Here is a 23,700-nt window from a genome sequence, read left to right as displayed (position 1 = left end):
TCAGGAAATTCTCATGATTCTCTATTATCCACGGAGTAAAATTCAAACTTCTGAGCGTGGCATAGAAGTCCTCCACAAACTGCTTCCAAGTTACTTTTTTTTTTTTTTTTCCCTCTCCTCCCACCACTCACCCTCTAGCAGTTCTGCTCCAGGCTACATTTAAAATCACCTGGAGAGGTTTTAACAAACTACACACCAGGGTTCCATTCCAGACTAATTAAGTAAGACTGGGAACTGGCTTTTGGGGTGCTGGGTGGGCGCACCAGAATCTTGCAAATCACCACTAAAGAACTTACTCATGTAACCAAATACCACCTGTTCCCCAAAAACCTATGGAAATAAAATAAAATAAAATAAAATAAAAAATTCTCCACTAGATTATTCTAATAGACAGTCAGGGTTTGAATCACTGTGAGTTAGCCTCTTCTTTCTTAAAGTGAGGTATGTAGAGAGACTGGGAGATTACTTGTCAAAAATGCAAATTCTTGGGTCTCACTTTAAGCCTACTAACTTAGACATTTTTGGCCTAGAGACCAGGAATCTTCAGTTTAACAAATTTGCAGATTCTGTGGTTTGAGGACTAGTGCTTTAGCCAGAACAGATTGTTTCCATTTTCTTAATGGTGTGCCACACTTCCTATCTTTAACATATGCCCTCTGCTGTTTATGCTTTAAGCACACACACACACACACACACACACACAAATCATATCTATTTTTTAATTCCCAGCTTAAATGCTCATTCTTCCAGCCAAATTTAAATGTTTCCAAATTTTGTGCTTTCATTGTTCATTGTTTATATCTTTGCACTCTTGTATACGCCCATCCAGCCCTGTACTAAACATAGTCATGGGGATCTTAAGATCCACTAACAGAATTAAATTTTTCATGTGCAGATAAAATATCTGATTCACAAGAATATTTCCATAGAGCCTGGCACATTTTTCTACAAATAGTAGATAGATGAAAACTATGTGAAATGTTGTAATCAATTAACTAAATGTTCCTAGCCTGCGCTCTCCTTGATAAGTAATTACCAAACCCTGTTCCGTAATACTACTGGTGAAGAGAGTCAATGTGAGAGAAAGTAATCTAGTTTGTTTTTTTTTTTTTCTTGGAGGGGGAGTATCTTTTTCAATAAATGTTCAAATACCTAGTGATTTGATAACTAAGCTCACTCAGATTTGCTATGCTAAATCAAATATATTTTTTGTCTACTCAATAGCTTATTATATGTGCTCTTAGTGAAAGGCTGTACCCAAGTTGTAAGCCATTTATTTAGATGATTAGTTCTCTTTGGCTGATCATTTTGATAAAAGACATAAAGTGAAAGGAAATGATTTAGAGTGTTTTGTTTCTCTAGGACCTGAGCACAGGTGAGAGTTTAAAGCCTGGTATTCCAGATGGAAATCAAGTTTAGTAAGTGCACAACCTCACATTTTAAAGGAATGAATGTGAGACCAATTCATGAGGCTGTCCTTCAATCCTGTTTCTCTGAAGGCCATGCTCAAATGAGAACTCTTTCACTAACGTTTCTAAGAAAACTCCAGAGTTACCCTTTCTAAATTGGTGTTTCTAAAGCACTAAACATCATTTGCATGATATTTATTGTTTTTCCCTGCTCTGTCTCAAGAACATCTCAGATTCATGTACATTTCGTCACCTGTACCTGACTCTAAGCTCCTGAAATTAGGGAGTAGGTATTTTTCAGACTTACATTTCTTATAGTGCCTAATGATATCACCTGGCACACCAAAGGCATCAATAAATCTGAGACAAGTGAGTAGATAATAACAGTAGATAAATGTTGCTGAAACCTAGGTATAATGTAGAAGTTTTTCTTTAAATTTACTTTATCCAAACCATAAGCTATCCTTCACTTCCAGAGGAATCATCTCACAGACAGGGGGAAGAATGACACTGTGGTCACGGATAGAAATAGGAGATAATTTACCTCCTCTTTACCCAGGTAGACAGAATATGGAGGCTGCTGAGAGAAGATTTTAATTGTGTGCAAAATACTTAACTACTCTAAATTTTGGTTTCCTCCCATATAAACTGTAGAAAAGATTCTATCTATCATATAGGGTTACTGTTAAAAGTAGCTTAGTTACTGTATGTAAAAGTGTCTAGTGCATGGCACATGGTAAATAATAAATGGTATTTAATTGTTTTAATCCTTTCTGTCTGGCTTACAAAAACAAAAAGGACATGATAAATTTGTTATTCAGGAGCATTTGGTTCTGAAAAAGGAAACCAGGGCATAAGTATATCAGTAATAGTAAGGTGTACTGTTTGACACGAGTTACAAGTATATGCTATGTATTAACATCAGATAAGTTGAATTAAAAAGGTAGATAAGTAGAATAATTGAAAGAAGACTTGGCCGGGCGCGGTGGCTCACACCTGTAATCCCAGCACTTTGGGAGGCCGAGGCGGGCGGATCACGAGGTCAGGAGATCGAGACCATCCTAGCTAACACGGTGAAACCCCGTCTCTACTAAAAATAGAAAAAATTAGCCGGGCGTGGTGGTGGGCGCCTGTAGTCCCAGCTACTCGGGAGGTTGAGGCAGGAGAATGGCGTGAACCCAGGAGGCGGAGCTTGCAGTGAGCTGAGATCGGGCCACTGCACTCCAGCCTGGGCGAAAGAGCAAGACTCCATCTCAAAAAAAAAAAAAAAGAAAGAAAGAAAGAAAGAAGACTTGGCATCCTAAGCTTCTATTAAGGTTCTGTGACTTATCAGTTGTTTGAACTTGAACTTGGATAGCTATTCTAAACAGATCACTCTGGGTAGAATAACACAAATGCTTCTTTATCCAGATACATAGACAGACAGATAGAAGAGTTATCTTGAGTCACCATCTGAAGGTAAATAACTTGCCCTTAATAGATGGCACATAAGGATTGTGGCACCTGGGCACTTAAAGCTGAATGTCCATTGAGCAGAGAGTGTACAATTCTAATTACACATGACAATGAATCAAAAACTGTCTGAATTGCATGTTGCTTCTATTTCTATCTAGTCAGAACTTACTCTTGACAGTTCAGAGTGTGATTGATGAATGATAAGAAAACAAGTTGCCTTTAAACCTTTCAGATAGCCATGTGACAATGAAGCTAAAATTTTTAGGAAGCAACCCAATAGCAAAAAAATAATTTGAAAATGGAAAAATTACATTGGGAAAATGGAATAAAGATGTCAAACCATCCATGGAGATTAAAAACTATTGCTTCTGAATGTATTAGTTTGAACCATGCAACATTGTCTCTACTTGCCTTTTTTGACTTACAGAAATGATAGTTCATATGTTTTTCAAGATAACAACAATTAGGCTTTGTTAAGATATTATCACTCTTTTGAAGAAAGGAGAGCTTAGTTGATTTTCTAAAGAGTTTATATGTTTATCATGATGAAATATCATTCTTCTATTAGGTTTATATTGGAGGAATCTAGATATATGAAATAAAAGGAAAACAAAAAGCACACATGGTGAGAAAAGATGACCACTAAGCTTCTTTTGATAGGAGTAAAAGGTAGAAAGACACATGTGATTATCAGAGAGATATTGTGTTGGAAGTATTGATCAGAGTGGGGAGCTATGATTTAGAAGAAGCGGGAAGCCATCAAGGTTCTGATACCCATGGAAATAGAAATCTTAAAAAAGAGATTTGGAAAAAGCAGTGCACAAAAACTAGACCTGGAGGAGAATGAGCAAAGCCAGAAGATAAAACAAGCAGAACTATGAAATCGTTTTTATTATTTATTCTGAGATTCAGGGAATCCAAGAAGATAGTGGGAATCTGACAACAATCTTGTTCAAAACTTGATAGTACATCACTCTCATTTGCTGTGGCAATTCTTTATATTTTGAGAACATAATTATAATAAAAATATGTAAATGAAGTCAACAGAAAGTTGAGGTGGAACAGTACATCCTGGGGTTAGCCTTATCTTGAGGGATAGTTCTCGGCCATGTTAGGGAAGAAATTGGGCTGTCAGTAAGTAACAGTTTCACGAAGAGGAAGAATCTCACCTGTGTATAAAAGACTAGTTTGAGTTTGTGCACTGAAAAGGGGCTCCTGGGTAGCAGTACCGCATAAATTCTCCTGCTGACTTTGATCAGTAGCTGTGTTAGGTAAGAAATCACACCACTGCATGTCCCCATGTTCTCTCTGGTTTAATCCATGACTGGAAATTGGAAATAAATACCAGAAGTCACTCTGGATGTGGTGAAGGCAGAGGCTTTGCCTCCCAGCATTCTATGGAGGGGAAGAAAGCAGGGAGGACTTTGTAAAATGAGAATCTTTTTAACTTTATAAAGTAGATGTATCTAAGGGCTTATGGTTTCACACTCTTAGCTGAATTTGTGGGGTGGAGAAATCTAGAAATACTGTGGGTAGAGACCCTTATTATAATCCAAATAAAGAAGTAGGACTATGAAAGAGGTAGTGTAAATCAAGAACCCTTAAGGCATATTAAAGTGAGTAAAAAGACTTAGTAAAAAGAATAGAGTTGGAGTATATAACTTGGATGAAACATGAACAAATAATACCAAGGATTTTGGCCTGGGAACTGAGAGGAAAAAACATGTTAATTTAGACACAAGTGGGGTATTTGTAAAGGGAAACATGTTTAATAAGGAAAATAATTGTTTAAATGTTTTCATTTTAAATTTGAAAAGACAGAGTTACATCCAAGGAGAGAAGAGTTGTGAATAAGTGACTGGAGATAATAATTTGAGAATTTTCTGTGCAAAAATAATCTAGAATGGGAGCTCAGTTTTTTCTTCTTTCTCAACCCCAATTAACTAGTTGTGTCTACCTTGAGCCTCAGATTGAAAAATATTTTTAGTCCACAGGTAAGCTCAGAAGGAAAGCCCCATGATCAATTTCCAATTTCAAACGTGCAATCTAGTGGCAAAAGTGGCTTTAAGGACCACTTACCTGCCCTCACAAAAGAGACATATAGATGGTGCTGAGCTAACTGGGCAAAGAAGTAGAGCGACAGAGCCAACCACATCATGAGCGCAGAGCCTCAGTATTTTCCAGAGTTGGATGTGAGAAGGTATTGCCGGGCAAGGCCTCATACAGAGATTTAGAAAGAAATCCAAGAAAGTGCAGTATCATAGAAACCAGGAGAGGAGAGAAGGCCATAATGAAGGCTCTGGTCAACATGGACACTTTCTTCCAACAAAGCTGTAAGAAGAATGAGAGTGAGATAATAACTAGACTGGGCAATGACATGGTTTGGCACCATGGTTTACATCTTCGGAAAGATTGTATTGCTTCAGGGAGTGATAAAGTGAATCACAATGAGGAAGAATAGTCCATTTTTATGTATTACACAATTAATTAATTATTAAGTCACCTCTCTGCCTTCATTTACTTGGATAATTTATCATTGTATTATCATTAAAATTAGATCATTAGTTTGGATAATACAGAACTCAGGGAAAAAATTATTCTTAGGTTTAATTGTTAAAAATTGAATAAACGTTTTTTAAACTTGTTTTAAAATTACTGTTTAGAACTCATGTGGATGCAATTTTAAGAGATGCATCTCTTAAGACACAATTTTAAGAGGTGCATCTCTTAAAATCACATTAAGTTAAGTAAGCCAAATCTTACTATAGAACTTTCTCATCATATATTCACCATTACATAGATTCAGATATGTGTTCCTGAAGTCTTTAGTTAGTGTCTAAGTAGAACAGAGGAGTTCTACAACCATACTTTTTATTTATCAAAAGGAAAAAAAGAAAGGAAAAAGATGTCCAGATTCTCACCATCTGTCTGACTTACAAATGCACCTGACTAAAAATAAACCATTCAGGAATAAGCCATTCACACTTCCTCTGCAGTGACTTTGAAGTGTTTGTCGAGATACCCGTATTAAGAAACTTGGCGCTCTGGTCCTTTAATGGTGCTGACATTCTGACTCACGTATGCCCGAGGGAAGGCAGAACACAGGACAGCTGAGAACACCAGAGGACTGGCAGTTGGGAGCCTGATGGAGGACAAGTAGGGCCTCGAGGACAGGTACGTGACAGAAGCACAGGAAAAAAAAGAAAAATGGTAAGTTGACCTGGAAAAAAAAATTGAGGAGATTTGTAAGCAGAGTAAGTTAAAGTAGCAGAATACTTTCATGTAGCCCTTACAACAACAAAAACAACAAGAAAACAAATAAAGGGGGGAGAAATGAATCATTTCTGAGATTCGTCGATAGGAGAAAAAACAAAGAACCAAAACTTTTCCCTTGAAATGTTTACTGTTATTATTCAAGGAACATTATTGACTATTAGTGACATGACTAAAGGTTACATAAGCTAATTAGGACTTTAAAAGCCTTGGATTTTTTTTAAAAGTTATAGATCAGTTAGATTTGTAAAAGAAACTGGAAGAATTACCATAAAATACCATTTTTAAAAAATTTGGCTTATAAAGGACAATCTGTAATCACCATTACACGACATTTACAAAGTTTTTTCCTAGGATATGATTTAACTCTTTCGTTGTAAACTTTTTAAAAAGTCTATAGTTTGAGTATTGTTTTAACATTGTCTTTCATTTCAAATACATTGTTTCCTGATAAAACTGGCAAAAGATTGGGATTTTACTATTTAGTAACATTTGACAAACTGTGATTTACTCTTTTTTTTTGTCAGAAGAAATAAAAACACGAGTTCATCAGTAAAGAGGTACCCTGGCAGCATAAATATTATGATAAGCTAAAAACTGGAATCATCTGGAAAAATAAATAAGACTCCTCATGTCCTTTTCGGTCCATAACCAGAAGGGCAGCAAAAGGCCTTTGCCACTGGAACCTCTTCTTTTTCTCCAAGTCCCACGTAGCAATTACCTGCACTTTCAAGAAGAGAAACAACGACTACACCTAAAGAAATTCCTTCTTCATAGGATGTTTCTAGTGGCCAAGATACAAGCAAATGTAGAAAGAAAAGATGTTGCTGACTACTATGAACAAATGTTTCAGTCAGTTTTGAAACATCACCTAGGAGAAGCAGTGACAGGATTGCTGCTCATCTATCCCACTTCCATTCTGCATATCCTCGAGTCCTCCAGCGACACTCTCTACCAAGTTCTTTTAGATTATATTGGCCATGACAAAGATGAAACAGTATTTTTTATTCAACAAATGAAAATTATAGTCATTTCTCATAACATTCCAATGAGGCTTTTTATGCAATGGCATGTTTCAGTGATAAAAGTTCCAGTTATGTATCTCGACGATGTGACACAGTCACAGTCCCTAAAAGAGGTCATCACAGATTTTCTCACACAAACTCATAAACTGTCACTCTACCTTTGCAAGACTATGAAAGTAGGCACTAAAGGACCAGGCGATAACTTACACCAAGTTGCACCTGACCTACTCCTCCCAGAACAAATCATAAAGTACTTGTGCAAATCTGAAGAATTCATGGACCCGGCAACATTTATAAACATGTATGATAGACCCATACACATCACTCTGGATTCTGAGGTGGTATGGCCTGCTCCTTCACGTTTCTAGGATTGAGAGGGATAATGTGCCCATGTCTCTTAAGGAGTTTGTGCTACTTAAATAAAAAAGAAAACATTTTTAAAGTTACTGGTCTCTTTTAAAAGAAACAGAACATTGCAATATACACAGAGGTAATATATTAATCTTTACAGAGTATGTAGAGCTAAACTTTAAAATGTATCTATTCGTTGTGGTATTAAGTTCAATACATTATTTTACTAGGTAGATGGGTTTAATAAGTTTATCATAAGCTCTCAAATATTAACATCATTTTCATGAATTGACACTTTTCAAAAAAAAGTATGGCTGAAAAAAGACAAACGGAATTCAGATTATCATCCAATCCCTCAAGAGTTAATAAACAGTCACTACTACATAGCAGAAGTACAGTGTTCTGAGGGTACAAAATCGAGAAGAAAAATCCCACCCTTGAGTTGCTTGCAACCTCAGGTTAGAGGCAAGTACATGTAGAAGTAGTTATGATATGACATATAATGTAATATAATATATCATTATAGTAGCAGTATATAGGAAGGGCTTTGAGAGCACAAGTAAAGGAATAATCACTGTATAATTCCTGCATTCAGAAAACAAAATCTAATTATTGAAAATATTTCCAAAGCCCACATATTCTGGCCTATATAATCAAGAATATTGAGACCATTATAAAGCTACAGAAAACAATAGCTATTTGGAATGAAATGAAAATACATTATCAGGTGGCATTGTGCTACTCCATGCAACTTCATTTATTGAACATCCCTCTATGTTACAAACATTTGCCAGGCACTGAGGAATATGGCAGGGTACACAGAAAACATTATCTGCCCACTATTAAAACTTACTTCTAAATGATTTTATGTAAAATAAACAATCTGGTTATTTTCTCAATTCACTTTCTAGAAAGCAACTAATTATATATAATTTCTATGTGACCAATTTCAAGTTGATCCCCTCTTTTATCCAGATGAATATTTTTTGCATTGTTTAAAAGTTTTTAGCTTGTTTAAACAATTAATTGACATCAATATTTTGAAAACTGCAGTGATATTTGTCCCAAATCACCAAAATATCTTACGAAACCAACTTTGGAGTTAATGGAGAAAATACTTATCATTATAGTTTTTTTTTTTTTTTTTCATTTTTAGCTTCTTTGAGGACAAACCAATCTCAGCATGCACCTCAATTTTTCATTTGAGGAAAATTTTGTTCTGCATATGAAAATACTGACCAAATTGTATGTAACAAACAAAATGTATATAATAAACAAAAATGATATGCATCATTGTTACATAACAGAATCAGATTTTAGGAAAGACTATTCTATTTTCCAAATTTTGTAATACTTCATTAATTAGAATGGTATTTTTCAGTTTTAACTGAAGTTTCTTTCAAGTTAGTAACAGAAAAAAATGTTTAAGATGAAATGAGAATTCTTCTAGCTAAGAAAGAGTATATAACTTTCAAAATTTATATCGATTTAGAAAAAAACACCTAATATTAAACAGCATTATGCTGTCTATTCTTTGAACTGTGAAAAAGACTCAGGGGCACGTCAATAGTAAATGATTAGTGATAAACTGACTGGAAACGTAAGTAAATATTTTCCCAGCAAAAAAGGAATAGAGAAAACGTTCAACAAAGATACAATCCTTGGTCCAGAATTAGCATGAATGTGAAAGTGGTTTGGGAGAGAAGACGAGCATATGTAAGAGAATAATGGATAATAAATGTTTATTGGATCAGATAGAATTCCTTTAGCAGGGTGAATTTTGTTTGGGAATATTATTTTCTAAAGTTATCTAGTGAATAGAAGTTTGAGTTTTGGATAAAAATTATATATTTATAAATCAGAAAATATGGCATATTGTATTTTCCAGAAATGGTTACTGCAATATATCCAATCCCACATGCCTTTCTTACAACATGAGCTTGATATTCCTCCTATTGTGTAGTGGCTTCTAACTCTCTCCCCTTGAATGCAGGCAGACCTCTTCTGTGACTGCCTTAACCGATAAAATACAAAAGAAGTTATTCCGTGTGATCTCGAAGGCTAGGTCATAAAAATGTGCACTTTGCCTTGCTCACTTGAATGCTAGCTCCTGGAATTCAAACACTATGCTGTGAGCAATCCAGCAATTTCAGACAACATCCCCAGCTAAGGTCGCAGCCAACAGCCCCTATCATCCACTAGACATGTGAGTGAGTGAGACTTCAGGTGACCCCAGACCCCAGGCTTCCAGTAAACCTGGGAAGCCAGCTCAGTTGACATTGTGTGGAGAAGAAATGAGCTGTTTCCACTGAGTCCTGCCCAAATCGGAGTTCTGTGAACATTAGTGATTATTGTTTATTTAACCACTAAGGTTTGGGTGAATGATTATGCAGCACTGTGGAAAAATAATACATATGTAATGGGAAAAATGATATATATGTATATAAGCTCTTTGTATCACTTATTATTCATTAATTTATGTACCAAAATTTATGGGATAGCTACTGGTAAAAATGTACTAGTAGGCCAATCACCGTGCTAGTCACTGGATGTACAAGTAGCAATAAGAGGTATATTCAACACACTGCCTGGCATAGATTTTTTATGGGTCTATAATACTTTTTGGTGTGAGAATACCAATAGAAACCTAATTCACTAAGCCAAAAAGAGAATTGTTAACAATCTTAATCATTTTTGGAAGAAGTTATAGAATATCTCTCAATGATGAAATTGCTGATTTACTTAGTATATCGTAATTTTAAAGAATTCATGAAGGCTCACTATGAAAATAACTGGAAAATAAACACAGTGTGACTAGAAACAATTTCAGTTATTTAGTTATTTGTTCATTTTTGTGAACACATCAGAATGAATGTATTCAAATAAATTTACCCCGTATAGGAGTCACTTCAGGAAGATTTATATTTGTCCAGGTAGCAACACCATTGCTGAAAACATTTTGGGACCCTTTGGCAGTTGAATAAAGGAGGTTTATAAATCAAAGGGAGCTTAAATATTTTAATTATATCTAATTTTTGATCTCCAAATTATTGTTATACTCCAACTTAATTAGTAACTTTAAGATTTGATCTCCATTGATAGAATTTGTTTTAATTTATACTCACTCTCAAAGACAGATCTGCTGTCACTGAACATATTAAAAAGAGCGTGACAATGCTTCTAAGGGGAAGTACAAATTGTTTTCAGTAACAAATGAGTTATTGAGATACTTATATAGGTCACTGATATAATGTCTTTAAATTGGACTCATTTAGCTATGTATGTTTGGGTACATTTGATAAAATCCAGAAATCTTACATTTATACCTTACAAATTTAGCTTAATGAAATCCAAAAATGTGAACTTTTAAGCCTTAGTATGACTGATAAGGTAATTCTTAACTCAATGAAAGTTATAATAGAATGAAGATACATGGACGCATATGTTCATTGCAGCCCTATTCACAATAGCAAAGACATGGAATCAACTCAAATGCCCATCAGTGATAGACTGGATAAAGAAAATGTGATATATGTATATGTGATATGTGATATGGAATACTATGAATATATACTATACAGAAAAAGGAACAAGATCATGTCCTTTGCAGGGACATGGATGGAGAAGGGAGGGCATTATCCTTAGCAGACTAATGCAGGAACAGAAAACCAAATACCTCATGTTCTCACTTATAAATGGGAGCTGAACATTGAGAACACATAGTCACAAGGAGGGAAACAACACCCACTGGGGCCTGTCAGGGGTGCAAGGGGAGGGAGAGCATCAGGGTAAATAGCTAATGCACGTGGGGCTTGATACCTAAGGGATGGGAAGACAGGTGCAGCAAACCACCATGGCATACATTTACCTACGTAAAAAATCTGCACGTCCTGCACATGTACCCGGAACTTCAAATAAAATATTTTAAAAATAAAGAAAGCTATAGTTGCCTTAAAATAAAATTTTAAATAAGATTACATAACTTAACCCACAGAAAAATGAATATTTAACAGTGTGAACATATAATATTTAATATTCATATAACAGCAAACATATATATAAAGCCAATGATCACATAACATTCAAATGATGTAGCCAGCACCATTCTAATTCTTTTCTTTTTATATGAATACTTGAGTACAGACTGCCCCATTGATAATCCTATGCTTGTTTCAGAGTTGACATTCAAGAAGGTAATAGATTTCTTGCAGAATAACTTAAATAATATTACTTGAAAGGAAAAACTCTTCCAGGGTGAATTCTAACATTCTACTATCATAAATTTAATAAAAAAGGCATCTGGATCCCTTCATGGAGCATTATTGCTTAATACAAATAGAATTTGACATCCAGTGACTGTATCATAACTCTACAAACACAAAACCACATTTCAATTAAGTTAAACCTATCGCTATCAGTAGAAAGCCCCAACTTCCACAAGGAAGTGGAAATGAAGCAGCCTATCACCAACCTCACATAGCCAAGTACTTTCAAATCATTTCATATTGTATTAAATAATTTAATGCAGAATTAAAGTTCTCCCCCTTGTGGTCAGTTACTTAAATTTCCTGATTACCTGTGGACAGGATGTATGTAGTAAAAACAGTGCATAGATTTTAAGAGCATACAGAGAGAACCCAAAAAGTACCTTTCAAATATCTGTTTGACTCCTCTTATTCCACAGATAAAGATTCTGAGACCTAAAGACATTAAGGTGTTTTGCCAATGGTAAAAGGAAATGTAACAGTATACTGGTATAACAGTGTAACAACAGTAACAATAAAAGCAAGATAACAGTATTCTCCCATTTAGGGTCTTGTGATTATTAACTTCACCACATTAATTATGCAGACCTTTATTCCTCTACAAGCAAGTAACTTTAAGCAAATTATGCCTGTCTACTCACTTTCTCTCATTAGTTTAGAACTTTTTATTGGTATGGACAGTTTATAATATCTGAGAAAAATTTTATATTAGCAGGCCTCATGTTGAGTTGCTGTATAAAAAAACTAGTTCTTATTATCATTTCTGTGTTTTCTTATATTTTTGAAAGACCAAGTTTGATACATTTTATTTTGGTTATTTGTTTAGTTGTTAATTTCTAACAATGGTTGGACTTCGGATTTATTAAAATACTTTTGCTAGTATGTTTCTATATAGGCAGAAACGTAAAAGAGATTTTCCATACAATTTAGACCAAATATATTTTCTTTAAGCATAAGTAGATATAAATTTCAAATGAAAAAGAAACCATTTTTAACTGAATGTGAATATTTATAGAATTAGTTCACCTGTAATTTCAGTTGAAAAGATTACCATTTATTCTTAAAGAGGATATGAAGAGAATAATAGTGTTGTCAAGGCATTCTTCTCTTTCCCTGATCACTCTAGTTGCACACTTCTCTAATTCATTCTAATTAATGCCATGACCTCAACTCCCATCTAAGAGATAATGACTTCAAATACATATTTGTATCTTCATTAATTCATTTAACAAATATGTGTTATACAACTATGTTGTTTGCATTCCTGCCTACACCCTGAAGATACAATGGTCAAAAAGACAAGGCCAGTGTTTCCAGTGAGCATATACTCTGGAAGAGGAAACAAAAAACAAATAAACAAATAGAGAAAATGACTTAAGATGGTTTCATGTGCTATGAAAAAAGTCATAATGTTGACAGTAACTAAGGGGTCTGGTTTACATTCGGTGGTCAGTGAAGCCTTCTCAAACTGAGATCTGAATGAAAAGAGGTAGGGTGGTAACGGTCAGAACATTCTATGTGACAGAACAACAAGTGTAAAGGCTCTGGGGGAGGAGCAAGCTTGGTGTGTTGAAGGGCAGAAGGAATACCAGAGAGACCAGAGTACTGGAAGCAAGAGGGGAGTGAGGTTGGTGAGAGTGGCCAGGGTTACACTATGTAGGGCCTTGTTGCCATGATTAGGGGTTCTGGATTTAATTCTACACGTTTTCTTCACTACTACACCAAATTCCACCTGGCCTCCAGTCCTCATGCAGGGCCTTCTCAAGAAGTCCCACTGGAACCCCACAGGCATCTGCACCTCCACATGCACTAGATGAATGCATCATTCCCTGCCGCCACTATTCCTTCAACCTACCCCTCCCTATGCCCTCTTTGTTGCTATAAAATGAACCACTCTCCAAATGGCTGCTAAGTCAGAAATTCAAAAATTATCCTAGATTCCTTTCTTTCTTTTTATGATTGACAGCCAATCAATCCAATCCTCATCTGTTTTCCACAGTGTTCCCATTGTCTGATCTTGTTTCTGTGCCCTGCTTAGGCATTTTCCTCACTCCAATTTCTTCTTCCTACTCTCTCTTCTCAGTTATGTCATGTTTCTATCAAACATAAAGACAGTATAGCAGAAGGTTTAATCAAGAGAGCCACTCTGGTGTCAAATTACTGAACTGAAACCGGGTTCTACAACTTTTTAGAAGTGTAATTTGTTTCTTTACCTTTCTGTACCTCAGTTTCCTCATCTGCACAATGAGAGTGATAACAGGATCTGTATTTTACGATTAGTTATTGGTGTTAACCCATAAAACAATGGTGTAAAGATCCCATCATATGGTGACATCTTTGAAGAACGTTTAAACACTTCATTACAGAATTCACAGTTTGAAACAGTTAAATTCACTGCAACAAAACTGTGCAAACCTCATCTTTTAAGTAATATTCTCAGATTCATCTGTCACATATATATGTAAACTCCTAGTAATAAGGCCTTTAAACTCAATGAGAAGGAACGTCTTTAAAGAAGTGTGCATAAACACTTACTCACAGAGTTCACTATTTGGTTAACAGGTAAATTCACAGTAATTTGAGTATAGTCAGCACTCAATAAATATTATTCCCCTGATCAAAATTATTCAATGGATTCCATTTCACCTTCAGGATAAAAAGCAAAATTCTATAAGAAATAATCTGCAAAGCCTTGATTCTCTGATCTGTGCTTACTTTGCTACCCAGATTCACCTTATGGTTTTCTCTTGTCTCTTTCTCCTTTCTCATAGTCTTTTCTCACACTTTGTTCTCTGACAGTTCCCTAATTTTTCCATGCTCTTTGCTTCTATCACCCTTCCTCACTTCTCTTAGCAAAATTCTGCTTAGCAATCAAATTATGTCCTCTGTGAAGACTGGCAAACTCAAGGAACTTTTTTCTGTCCTCACTGTACATGGTACTCAACCACATTCTAGAAATTCTGCTGCCATGTTTGTGTGCACACTCATCTTCCTGCCAGCAACTTGTAAACAATTGCCATGGCCTTTTTTCATTTGTATATTTAGTGTCTTATCACAAAAAGGAATCATTTAAAATATCTGTAAGAATTATTCCATAAGGTTAATTTTACTTTTATCAAAAGTGTTATGCAATCTCATAAACAGGCCATTATCAATATTTTCATTATTGAAATGGAAATCAAACAATTTTTGTTGGAACTATCAAGCAAAAATTGCTCCTTCCTGGTTGGATATCTCCAGTATTGCTATCTTTAGATGAGGTGTAGGTCATATAAATTATATTAAATCTTATTCTTTGTTGAAATAGCTAGGTACTAACGGTATTTTCTGATATAAGTGAGGAACTCCTAGGAAAGAAAAACAGAATAAAAGCAGTTTGATAAATTAAAATAAATTAAGCTAAAAGAGGAATTAGCCCAAAGATTATTCTTAGCCTGAAATCTCCTATATCTCCCCTTAATCTTATATCTGCATTCAGTAAAGAGAAAAAAAATCAGCAGTGCTTATTGAGCTTAATTTCTTCCTTTAGTCAAATAAAAGTCATTCAAACATTAATCCAAGAATTATTTATTGATTGCCCATTATATGCAGAGTCATATCCTAGGGACTATGGAAGACACAAACACATAAAGGGCTGTCTATAGCTCTCCCCAAATTCACTGGTATAGCATCTACTCTATTTGCAATTAAAATTTAGGTGCCAAGGTGTCCTTTGGTACTATATTGAAATAGCTTGCCCACTATTTCTCTCAAATGGTACTGGGAGTATATGACAAATATTACATTTTATTTTCTCTCTGCATTTAGTTACTCAGCAAGGATGAGCTGAAAAACAGTGTCAGGCACTTTGCCAAGCATCAGCAGGGGTACAATCATAAGCAAAATAAGCATAATTTCTACCTTAGAGAGCATGCAGGATCTTTCTCCCTTCACCCCAGACATATAAAAGGAAATTAAACAATTATAGTAAGTGTTGTCATCCTGGATATACAAGTTACAATGGTTTCCTAACTTCACCTAATTTAGAGGATCGGGAATGCCTCTAAGAGAACAAAGACACAGGGATTTCTGAAAGTTAAATAGAAGTAAGCCAATTAAAAGTCAAGGAGTAGGAGGGGAATGTTCCTGGCAGAGGAGATTTTATGTACTTATCTATATATGTATGTATTCTAGCAGAGGGATATTCTAAAATCTGAAGGCAAGAAGATGCATACTGTGTTGGGAGAACTGAAAGAATTTCTACAAGGCAGGGCCTCAAGTACAAAGGGGAGTCATAAGAGATGAGGCTGGATAGCAAGGTATGGGGCCACATTATGCAAACATTTAAAGCAGAATAAAGAAGTATCATGACCTTATCTTAATAGAAATGGAAAGCAGTTTTATTTTTATGAGAGAAATACTATGGTTAGTTATGCATTATAGAAGGACCACTCTGAATTGTGGGAACCAGATCGGATGAGAACTAGGTAACGAGACTGTATAGATACAACTTAAGAGAAGAGGCTATTACAACAATCTAGGAAAGAGATAATAGAAGTCTGTACAAAAACAGACTCCTATAGTGTCCTTTACTGAATAGAAAGAGGTGGAAAGAATCAAGAGATGTGTCCAATATCTTGGTATTTGTCTGAAAATAGAATGTTAAGAAGAGGAAAGAGTCTAGGATGAAGTACCAGGCAGGTGAAGATGCCATTCCCTAAGATCAAGAATACTGGAGGAGCAACAGTTTGGGTTTCACAGGGAGTGAGATGAGGTTTGTCGTTTTGAACATGCCGAATTTGAGATGTCTGAGAATCACCAACGTTATACTATCCAATACAGAGTTTGATGTATTTCCTCAAAGCTCATAGGTAGATCTGACAAGAACATGAAGATTTGTAAATCAATTTCTGGATAATGACTGAGACTTCAGGAATGGTGCTATCTATTACCCACACAAATATATAGAATAAGCAGAGAAGAAAGCTTCATTCTAAATCTTGAGAAATGCCTATGGAAACTATAAAGAGCCATCTACAAAGAAATCTAAGATAACATAATTTAAATTGCCAAGAAGCAGAAAAAGAAAAGCAGAGAAAGAAAAGAACATTCCCTAAAGAGGAGAATACTCAACAACATCAATTTCTGCCTCAAAGTCAAGTAACAAAGAAATGTAAAAGTAAGTTTAATAACAAGAAGGTCACTGGTGACTTGGAGAGGGTGACCTATGCAAAGTGGCAGAGGCAGAAGCAGGATTTGGTGGGTTGAGGAGCGAGAGTCTGGTGAGGAAACAAGTATAGACAGTATTTCCAAAAGCTTGGCCGTTGGCAGTGAATGTGCGGAGTATATTTAAAAATATAAAGGTCATTTTAGGATTCTAAAGTTTTTGGTAAAAGGAAGATCACCTCTTTATTCTGGTTTCCAGTGAGGTTGGTTCTGTCCTTTCACGTGAGATTCAATGTCCAATTGTGGCCCCAGGGTAAAAGGGCTCTATCCAGTTTTGAATGGCAGTGTATAATAATCCTGGACTTTAAAGGTCCCCGAGTGACTATGTGCACAGCTCAGGAACAGCATGTTGTCTTCTTAATAAACATTTGTTTAGATAAATAATTGCACTAATCTCTAGAAGAAACCAAGCTGTGCAGAAAGTGAGTTTAGAATATGTGCAAGCTCTAATGTTACAGCTCAAGCCTTGGGTTAATACACTGCCATTTCCATGGACAAACTTTTACAGTTAATTGCAGATTGTCTCCTGTGTTCTATATACTTTATGGATCAGCCACATTGTATTTATAAATTTTGCTCTGAAATTTGGCCCTTATCCAGGTCACTTCTTTTTTTGCCCAGTTAGGGCATGCTAGCAAGTCACAAATTATAATCAAATCTCACTTTTCCAAACGAATGACTTTAAAGAGCAATAATGCATGATCCAAAATGATGGTGAATTCATGAAACATTTATCTCTGTAATGTATATTCATTAATTATATTCATGAAACTTGTAATGTATATTCATTAAATGTATATTCATTAAACTTGACTATGAATATGTCTTATATGACATTCATAACAAAATGATAAAGCATTTCAACCAAAATGACCCAAGGGGCCTTGGAAATTTTTCCGACTTCTCTGTTCCCATTTCCTACTATGTTCTACTGTTTATATCACATTTTATGTTGCAGTAACTTCTTAGAATAAACTAACATATCATGTTTTTTAGGATGGAAGATGCAAGGAAGTTCAATCTACTCTTTTACCATTCCCGTATTATTGTAACGATTCTCTGCAGCTATGTTTCTCTTTCCCTGTTTCTCTGAACATTTTTATTCACAAAAGTGAAGACAGTAGTATAACAAACCTATTTACCCATCACTCACCTTCGACAATGATCAGCATCTCTTTTCAAAATGTACTATTTTTTAAGAAATATGACTATCATACTTCTAAGATATTATGTATGAAGACGTCACACTAAGGGAACTTCTAATACTGTCTATTCCAGCCCAGTGTCTCAGTGAGGAAAATGAAGCATGTAGAGATGCGCCCAAAGTCACAGCACTAATCAATAGGAGTGCGGAAGCTAGATGTAGTCCCCATCTTTCTCATTCTCCCCTTGAAATCAGGACTACACTTCTACTGCCTTATTTTGGGTATAGAATTTTTCCCAAAATCCACATATTACTGTTACTTTCTACAATCTCACAAAGCACAAACGACATGCAAAAACTTCAAGTATTTATAAGTCTGGCACTTTAGCCACGTGCCTAGTGGGTTGACTTATTGGGGTGAGGGAGCTGAATAATAAACTGTAAGAGACAAAGTTTTGAATTATTTTTAACCAGGATGATTTTTATGAAGGTACTCAATATTACCTTTTAATGATATGACTTCCACAGTTTCTATATTCCTTTTACCACATAAAGGGAAGGTAATTATCAGTTTGACATTTGCACGTTTGGCCTTTTTCCAAAAGTGCCGTGATTCTGTAACTGAAGAAATGTTTAGAGATCTCACATAATATTAAGTTGAAATAAGTATGATGCTTCCCCCAAGAGTCCTCTTGCACACAAATGCTTATTTGTGCGATGATTCTTCGGAAGACCACTCACCCATGCTTGCTGCTAAAGATATTTACACAGAATACTGTACCATATCAGAGGAGCTGGAAAACCATAGCTAAGCAAGTTCTACTCACAGAAGCACCATTTCTTATTTCTCACACTACCTTGTTCTCCCTGCTAATATTAACCAAGTGATGGTTGCATAAACATAAGTAATTACTTTACAAATGACAATAAGGCAATGTTTTCCCACTGTGTGTTTCTACGAGAAGCATCAAAATATCTCTTTGATGAAGGAGACTCCTAGTTAATTAATGGAAATAAAATGCCTGTGTAAATAAAATTACATACATTTGCATATTTGAAATATAATTATATAGAGGTGGAGATATTAGTGTATATAAATACATGTGCACGTATATACATATATGTATATATATAACTATATTGAAATAAAGAAACCAATTAAGATTCATAAAATGGCTCCTAATCAAGTGGAAGAACCAGGGGGTTAACTATCAGTGTTTAACAGTGCTGTACAAGAAAGGCTTTGCATAAATAATGCAGATTATTTCTATTAATTATGTCCTCCCTGTCCCTCCTCTGATCTCCTTCTGATAGAGCTGCCCATGGACTTTTCTCAAAGTGTATCTTTCCATAGTTCCCTGAGTGAGATACAGATGTGTGACCCTGTCACCCTCTCCCCTCAACCCAATCTCTTTTTCTCTCCTCTCTTGCCCTATTACACAACACACACACACACACACACACACACACAGACATGCACGCACACAAAAGCTGGAATAGTCACTACTTACAAATTGGTGTAGAAAGCCCTTTTGTAAGGCAGCAAATTATGAAACTAAAGTAAGAAGCAGAGATGAGATATTTGGAAATAGACTATAAACAATGAGTCACCTCAGCTCCCAATTTCCTTTCCCATCTTGGCCAAGGCCTGGAGACATTTTCTACCCCTGAGTCCTCTCAATCAATTAATTCTTCTATGCTTAAGTCAGGTAAAGTGTTGCGGGGTTTTTTGTCTCTTGAAGCTAATAAGAGCCTGAGTAACCTGAGGATATTTTCAAAGGAACCTACTCTCACATAGCAGAAAGAATCCCAGGTTTCACATTTGAGGATCTGTGTTCGAATCTCAGATTTTCCACTCACTAACTGTGACTTTGAGTAGTTTGTTTAGCCTCTGGGTCTCAGCATTTTGTAAATTGAATGAGCACAGAAATATTAAATAAAATAAATGATATAAGAAAATTATCAGCAACTCCATAAATGTTTATTGAATTAAGCTGTGTTTGGCTTATAGTCTGTTGGCCCACACTTTCCATAATGCAGTTATGATGATCGACTTTGTGACAAGGACATAAAAAGTTTTGAATTCTGACCAGTAGCCCTGGGTGACCTCAAGAATGTTAGACCAATTAGTCAAGCTGCTGATATATAATGTCTCTACAACAAGGAGTCAGTAGGCTGAAGATACTCTAGAATATGTCTTAGCAAGTCAAAGCCCAGGGAAAGTCCTTAAGCATGCTTCTGCTGCTGCTCTTAATATCCTCAGGAAGAACATGAGCTACAATTCAATGAACGCTTGAATGCCAATTCAGACAACCAGACCCTGATCATTTAATTAACTTCTATTAGTATGCATTATGGAAACCCTACTTATATTCTTCAATAATAATGTGAATATCAGAAAATTACTTCACTCTTTCAATTAAATGGCTTAATATACATATGAAGGAATTTTTATTGTTTTTTAAAGAACTCAAATTCTAAGATTAAAATAGACTTGTGTCAGTTTATGGGGTTTTGTTTCCATTATGTGTTTCTAACAAGAAATGTGTTACTTAACTACATGTGCCTAAAAGAATGAGATAATACTACTGTGCCTTGTTGCCTGATGTATAAATTAGATTTTAATATTCACACCTATGAACAGAATTAGTACATTATAAAATAAGTAAAAGTGCATAATGATAAGGGAAGCAAAATACACATTTTTATTTCTTCCTGTGAAGAAAGATAAGAGATTTCAAATTATATAATTTGCAGTTTACGTGAGATAAAATTGTTGAAAAGTATTTGCTTCACTTTTGAATTGTTACACACTTTTGATGTCTTTGGGTTCTCAGAAAGCGTCTTTATAGTTTTTTGTAATTGTCAATTAGATTCTTTACCATTAGGCCACATGCAGTGGCTTATGCCTGTAATCCTAGCATTTTGGGAGGCTGAAATGGGCGGATCGTTTGAGCCCAGGTGTTTGAGACCAGTCTGGGCAATATGGTGAAACCCTTTCTCTACAAAAGTCAAAAATTAGCCAGGCATAGTGGTGCACCTGTAGTCCCAGCTACTCAGGAGGCTCAGGTGGGAGGATCACCTGAGTCCTGGGAGGTCAAGGCTGCAATGAGCCATGATCATGCCACTGCACTCCCTCCTGAGTGACAGAGTGAGATCCTCTCTCAAAAAAAAAAAAAAAAAGAAAAAAAAGAAAAAAAGTATTTACCATTAATTTCTTATTTTAAAAAGTCTGAATATCAGTTAATTATACATACATATTAACGGCTGAAGATATGAGTATGTCTCTAATTTTTAGTTTTTTGAGGAACCTCCAAACTATTCTTTTTAGTGAATGTACTAATTTACATTCCCACCAGCAGTGTACAAGGGTTCTCTTTTCTCCACATCCTCACCAGTATTTTGTATTCCCTGTCTTTTGGATATAAGCCATTTTAATTGGAGTGAGATGACATCTTATTGTAGTTTTGATTTGCATTTCTCTGATGATCAATGATGTTGCACACCTTTTCATATAAGTTTTATCTTTTAATTTTGTCGATTATGTATATACCCAAATTTTACTTTTACTTAATATTTACATTTTGACCCACTCTAAATCAACTGAGATTGAATGAATGAATGACCAGTTGGACAGTTTATTGAGTATCTTCTAACCCATAGACCCTGTAGCACCTTAGGGCTATCATTTACTTGGATAAAGAAGACACTGATCCTATTGCTGGGGGAATCGAAGAAAGGAGAACAGATATGTGAATCAACAATTTAAATGCCATTATTCTGTAATAAAAGAATGTGAAAATTTTCATGGTGGCACAGAGAGGGAATAATAGTCAATTCTCAGAGAAGTAGTTTCACATTTGAGCTTTGTAATTTGAAAGCCCTGGAATGAAGCCCCAGCACTCTTCCATGCAATGTGGTAAAATGTGAAGTTAAAGTTCGATCTTTTATCTAATCTGCAAATGAAAGATAACAGTGTCTCCAGCTTAAGGTTGTGTTAAGGATTAAATATGACAACACGTGAAAGGCTGACTTTAGCACCGTACGTCTGGCATATAGTGAGTGCTTCCTGCATTTTACTCTGATTGTGAACTGGGCACTAGGGAGATATTTAGTCACCATGGAAGCTTCACAGACAATATTCACAGGAGTTACTAGCGGAAAAAGGAGAGAACAGACAGTGAGCCAGCCATAAAACCTTCCTCATCCTCTGGCCTCAGTGTTATAAATCCAGGGATTATTCATGAGTTGACATTGGTTCAATAATTCCATAATGTCAATGGGCACAAAAAATTCATGGAATACTTGTTTAAAATGCATAGCCCAGGCCCTACTCCGGACATTCTGATTCATTAAGTCTAGTGTGGGGGCCTAAAATATTCAACTTAATCCCATTTAAACAACAATTGATGGCGATGAGCCCTAAAGCCATTCTAGCTTGATTTTATTAAAATTAAATTGCCATACTTGACATGTCATTTAGTAGTCTTTTTTGCCATCTTTATATCTCAGAATCAGGGAAAAGTGACACACATGCACAAAAAGTACTTACTTTGATTACTTTTAAATAACACAAATTGTCCTCTCTCTAGAATATTCAGAAATTTTAAAACCCCAATTTTTGAAAATGGAACTGGGAAGCCATGAGCAGAAAGATCAGAAATGGACATTTACCACAGATTTATTTGTTTAATGTGCACTTTCCATGCTAGACTGCACATTCCATTGGAGCAGACAACATGGATACCTTATGCACATCGGCGGCTCCACCAGCTAGTACAATGCTAGGCACCATTAATCAAGAAGTACTTTCAGGGTAATGCCTGCCTTCCTTGGCAGGATATAGGAGTGGTAAGAGAAGTGCAGGGTAGGGGTAGATTGGAGATATATTTAGGAATGAAAATTAGCAGATTTCCCAATCTAATGAGGGACTACAGAAAAATATTCTCAAGCTTCAAGCCTAGGCTGCTAGATGAAGACGATGTCCCCAACCAAGGGGGAAGAATATTTGTTGGAAGAGTAATTTTGTTTTAAAGATTACATGTTTGAGATTTCTAAGGAAAACAATAGCCAGTGAATAACTACAGATGTATAGGAGTCTAAAATTCTGAGATATAGTAAGCAGAATAATGATCTTCATAGATGTCCACGATCAGGACCTGTGAGTGCTGTCTTGCATGTCAAAAGAGACTTTATAGATGTGATTAAAACTAAAGACCTTGAAATGGGAAGAGTATCCTGGCTTATCCAAGTGGGCCCAATCTAACCATGAGTTATTTAAAGCAAAGAGTTTTTCCCAATGCAGAGAATCATAAAGATGGCAGCATGAGAGGAAGTTTCTAGCTTGAAAATGGAGATAGGTTGCAATGAGCCTAAGAATGTAGGGAACTTCTATCTAGAAGCTGGAAAAAAAACATTAAAATGAATTCTCTTTTGAGAGAATACCTGTAGAAAGCAGGGCAGCTTTACCTATAACTTGATTATAGCCTAGTGACACTGACCCACAGAATGGCAAAATAATAAATTTATGTTATTTTTTTCACTAAATGTGTGGTAGTTCATTACAGTAGCAG

At 35.6% G+C, this 23,700-nt stretch overlaps 2 protein-coding genes across 2 annotated transcripts in view; one reads left to right on the top strand and one right to left on the bottom strand.

The window, feature by feature from the left end:
• The window catches only part of ZNF804B (zinc finger protein 804B), a 581,991-nt gene that overhangs the window by 540,189 nt on the left and 18,102 nt on the right, over nucleotides 1–23,700 (bottom strand). The gene's annotated exons all lie outside the window — the stretch shown is intronic.
• TEX47 (testis expressed 47) lies at nucleotides 5,977–7,604 on the top strand. Its single transcript, XM_001164722.8, has 2 exons — nucleotides 5,977–6,074; nucleotides 6,665–7,604. Exon 2 carries the CDS (start codon nucleotides 6,769–6,771, stop codon nucleotides 7,528–7,530), a length of 762 nt encoding a protein of 253 aa, XP_001164722.2. The 5' UTR covers nucleotides 5,977–6,074; nucleotides 6,665–6,768; the 3' UTR covers nucleotides 7,531–7,604.

The sequence above is a fragment of the Pan troglodytes genome, chromosome 6 (genome assembly GCF_028858775.2).
Source record: "Pan troglodytes isolate AG18354 chromosome 6, NHGRI_mPanTro3-v2.0_pri, whole genome shotgun sequence".
NCBI lineage: Eukaryota > Metazoa > Chordata > Mammalia > Primates > Hominidae > Pan > Pan troglodytes.
The sequence above is the reverse complement of the archived record's forward strand: the minus strand, read 5'-3'. Positions and strand labels throughout refer to the sequence as shown.